At 33.0% G+C, this 4845-nt stretch overlaps 1 protein-coding gene across 2 annotated transcripts; it reads left to right on the top strand.

Annotated features, from left to right (window-relative positions):
- The first annotated feature begins 842 nt into the window (after positions 1 to 842).
- On the top strand, positions 843 to 3703 carry LOC125277662 (C-type mannose receptor 2-like). 2 transcript variants are annotated; one of them, XM_048206126.1, is made up of 4 exons: positions 843 to 897; positions 990 to 1343; positions 2389 to 2724; positions 2859 to 3703. In XM_048206126.1, exons 1-4 carry the CDS (start codon positions 861 to 863, stop codon positions 3215 to 3217), a joined length of 1086 nt encoding a protein of 361 aa, XP_048062083.1. In that variant the 5' UTR covers positions 843 to 860; the 3' UTR covers positions 3218 to 3703. The 2 variants fall into 2 exon arrangements, with proteins under 2 accessions (XP_048062083.1, XP_048062082.1); XM_048206125.1 differs by having other exon boundaries at positions 2380 to 2724.
- Positions 3704 to 4845: the final 1142 nt, after the last annotated feature.

Below are 4845 nucleotides of genomic sequence, written 5' to 3'. Positions count from 1 at the left end.
TTGCTACAGTTTTGGAGTTATGAGTCTTTAATTTTGTGTATGTCACTCAGAAAAAAAACTCTAAAAATGCCTTCAGGTCTTGAAGGGTTAAATAGGAAAGGGTTTTAACACCCTTTTATAGTCAACTGTCTGCTGGACACCTGTGTAATGAGTAACTAGACTCACCTGTGGTTAAATTCTTGTTAAATTAGACACTTGTAGTCTAAAATTTAGCTTTGCTCCAGAGACTTTCATCAGTGGGGTGTACTTATTTTTGCATCACCCTAATTTGAGAAAAACAGAAAATTTTGTTTTCTAAGTTATATTATTAACCTTACTTTCATGTTATAAGTTAAACAGATGTTATATAAAATTTAGTCTTGTCAACATTTTGGAAATTGTTTTTGTGTTCACTGAGATATTGTTTAAAATGTTACTTTTCAAAGAGGGTCTACTCACTTACGCTGAGCACTGTATATGCAAAAAACAATGACGACAACTGCAACACAGACGTCAGTATGCAAATAAAGAAAAAGAGAAGTGGAAAAATATACAATAAAGGAAGTAAAATATGAAAATTAACTTTAGAGTAACAGACATGATGTGATTTGCTGAATGAGGGATGAGAGCAGATATAATAATCATGTAGTTTAAAGCTGCAGACAGAAACATCAGATTCAGAAACGCATGACACAGTAAGAACAACTCATGTTCATTCTTCAACCACAACTAGACTTTGAGATGTTAATATTGTCCGAATGATTAAGTGTGTTGCATTCATGCTGCTGTAATCGTACTAACTGAAACTGTCATATTTTACTCCAAAATTAATCCAGGAATATTTGATTAATTTTATTTTTCAATGTGTTTCTTCCTCAGAAATGGAGCAAACTCTATATTTCATTCTTCTTCTCATTGGTGAGTGTGTTTGTTGTTTTATTTATGGTTTATAGTTTCATCAGGTTTGACTCTGTTATGAAAAGCATTAAATCAAACCCTCTCTTTCACAGCTCTCTGCTCCGTATCTGAATGTGTTCAGCGTCAGTATCACTTTATAAACGTGAGGAAGAACTGGACTGAAGCTCAGAGATACTGCAGAGAGAATTACACAGATCTGGCCACCGCTGACAACATGAACGCCATGAATGAGCTGAACAAGTGTGTGAATGATAAAGATGTTCAGAATGTCTGGATTGGGCTGCAGAGGAAATGGCAGTGGTCTTCAGCTGAACCTGCGCTCTATCTGAACTGGGCTCCTGGACAACCTGATGGCAAAGATGAGTGTGCTATGATGAGAGATGGACAATGGCATGATGGGTCATGTAGGGATGACAGCCTGACTTTTGTCTGCAATTCATCTAAAAGTAAGTGACTATAATGACAACTCAGGTAAAAATACTTGAATAAAAAAAATACAAAAATACTTAAAATACTTAAATACAAGCAAGTACATTTGTAGTACATTCTTATTTTTTGTGCTAAATAAAATTGCGAAAGTTATACACTATAAATACACTAATTAAAATTATATTTCTACTTCACTGGTACGTCAGTGTACTAAACTGTGTAAAAAGTGTACTAAACACCACTAATACTTAAATTGATTTTTAGTGCATTGAAATAAAGTATACCAAAATATACAGTTTTATTAGTGTATTTCTTAAAAGTGTGCTTTGAATGCTTTAAAAATGTGTTCAGTCTTAGTAGACATTTATATAGTAATCCTAAATTTAAATTAAATTAAAAATATATTACTAATGTAAGCCGGGCACACATTTAACGACTAGCTAAAACATTCTAAGACTGTGCTCAACATACAAGCGATTATTTCCTGCGACTGGAGACGATTTAAATACTTACACATGGAATTTGAACACCGACTGTAATCGCAGACTGAACGCAACTGGCTCTGACTGGACGTGTTTGAGCGCGATCAGTCATAAGTTTCAATTTACATTCATAATCGGCCTTACAATCGTTAAGTGTGTGCGCGGCTTAAGTACATTTTCCCAACTGTGATACTTAAATGGACTAATTAGCACTACTAACACTTAAATTGATTTTAAGTGTAGTCAGATAAAGTAAATCAAATATACAGTAGTGTTTTATAAGTGCATTACTCAAAAGTGTGCTATAAACGCTTTACATAACATTTTACTGGATTTTTATATATACTGTCAATAAGTTCTATTTTAATGGATTTTCATGAAAAATGCTGTAGAAATGTATTAATTATAAGTAAAACACCATTAATATATACTTAACTACATCACATAAAGGGAATATTAACAGTTACAGTACTTGCTTCCACCGCTGCTTATTCACATCCAAACCATAAAGCAGTGTCAGAATAATGAACAAACTGATTCATGAATCTGTGTCCATCTGTTTTTCTTAAAGCGAACACAGGACTCGTCTTTGTCAATCAGAAGATGAATTGGACAAATGCTCAGAGTCACTGCAAGCAGAATCACATTGATCTGGTCAGTGTGAGGAACCAGAATGAGAATCAACAGCTTCAGAAGTTCATCAGTGATAGTCACATATCTGGTGATGTCTGGATCGGTCTGTTCAGAGACTCATGGCAGTGGTCAGATCAGAGTAACTATTCATTCAGTTACTGGAAGTCTGGTGAACCTAATAATGTTGGAGGTAATGAAAACTGTACAGTGATCGAACCAAGCACTCAGGGACAATGGATAGACATCTCTTGCAACCAACAATTTCCTTTTGTGTGTCATGAAGGTGAGCAGATCCTCACAAATCTTAAAGTTCACACTACACGTCTGACATGACAAATTCCTCCACAGTGTTTGTTCTGCATGTTGTTTTTGATCAGTCTCTCTCTAGTTTCTGCCTGTGGTTTGTTTTGTGTCCAGATAAACTGATTCTGATCAACGAGAATCTGACGTGGTCTGAAGCTCTGAGATACTGCAGACAGAATCATACGGATCTGGTCTCGGTTCATTCAGAAGAGATTCAGCGTCGTGTGATGAATGTGGTTCATCGGGCGTCTACTGAGGCGGTGTGGTTGGGTTTACGTCACTCCTGCACTGTGGGCCTCTGGTTCTGGGTGAGCGGACAGACCGTGTGCTATCAGAACTGGGCGATTGATGATTCAGAGAACTGTGATTCTGCAGTGAGATCTGGAGCAGTTCAGTCTGGAGGAGATCAGCGCTGGATCAGCCGTCCTGAGACTGACAGACTCAACTTCATCTGCAGCAGATATGAAGAGTGAAGGATACGTTTGTGCTGTTCTTTCAAAACTGGCAAATCTTCTTCTTTTTTCTTTTTTTTTTACTGTTTTCATCAGATAATATGCTTATATGAAAGTACAATGATAATTTCTGTATCTGGACAGTATCATATGAGTCTTTTTAATACCAATATAACATACTTTAATATGCATTTTAAAGACCCCATGAAATTAAAATAATTTTTAATCTGTGGCTTTAAGCTACATTTACATTTCAAAATTATAGTTGTTCTCTTCCAGAAAAATAATTCAGTAGCACTTTCTGTGAAGCCTGTATTTATAATGCATTATACGAGTCTGAAACGATTAAGTTTATATAATTTTTAAATGTTTTATGTGGGAGAAATGGTATGTGGCCATTTCATGATTGTGACTGTAAGTGATTGTTTGGATTATTTTTCACATGGAAGTAACTACTGTGTAAATAAAACTTGTTGTTGGATCACTTTTATACGGAAGAGGATTAGGGCCAAGCAATAATAAAAAAATAAAACCATCTCGAGATTAAAGTTGTTAAATTTCGAGAAAAAAGTCTAAATAAAATGTTGAGAATAAACTTGTTAAATTACGAGAAAAAAAAATTGAGATAAAATGTTGAGAATAAAGTAATTAAATTTCAAGAAAAAAGTTGTTAAATTACGAGAACAAATTCGTTAAATTAAGAATTTGTTCTCATAATTTAATGACTTTTTTCTCGTAATTTAATGACTTTATTCTCATAATTTAATGAGTTTATTCTCAACATTTTATCTCGACTTTTTCCTCAAAATTTAACAACTTTTTTCTTGAAATTGAACGAGTTTATTCTCAACATTTTATCTCGACTTTTTTCTTGAAATTGAACGAGTTTATTCTCAACATTTTATCTCGACTTTTTTCTCAAAATTTAACAACTTTTTTCTTGAAATTTAACGAGTTTATTCTCAACATTTTATCTCGACTTTTTCCTCGAAATTTAACAACTTTTTTCTTGAAATTGAACGAGTTTTTTCTCAACATTTTATCTCGACTTTGTTCTTGAAATTGAACGAGTTTATTCTCAACATTTTATCTCGACTTTTTTCTTGAAATTGAACGAGTTTATTCTCAACATTTTTCTCGACTTTTTCTCGAAATTTAACAACTTTTTTCTTGAAATTGAACGAGTTTATTCTCAACATTTTATCTCGACTTTTTTCTTGAAATTTAACGAGTTTTTTCTCAACATTTTATCTCGACTTTTTTCTTGAAATTTATTTTATCTCGACTTTTTTCTTGAAATTTTTTTTCTCAACATTTTATCTCGACTTTTTTCTTGAAATTGAACGAGTTTATTCTCAACATTTTATCGACTTTTTTCGACTTTTTTCTTGAAATTGAACGAGTTTTTTCTCAACATTTTATCTCGACTTTTTTCTTGAAATTTAACGAGTTTTTTCTTGAAATTGAACGAGTTTTTTCTCAACATTTTATCTCGACTTTTTTCTTGAAATTTAACGAGTTTTTTCTTGAAATTTAACGAGTTTTTTCTCAACATTTTATCTCGACTTTTTTCTTGAAATTTAACGAGTTTTTTCTTGAAATTGAACGAGTTTTTTCTCAACATTTTATCTCGACTTTTTTCTTGAAAT

This window comes from Megalobrama amblycephala, linkage group LG10 (genome assembly GCF_018812025.1).
Source record: "Megalobrama amblycephala isolate DHTTF-2021 linkage group LG10, ASM1881202v1, whole genome shotgun sequence".
Taxonomy (NCBI): domain Eukaryota; kingdom Metazoa; phylum Chordata; class Actinopteri; order Cypriniformes; family Xenocyprididae; genus Megalobrama; species Megalobrama amblycephala.
This window is presented reverse-complemented; position numbering and strand designations above follow the sequence as displayed.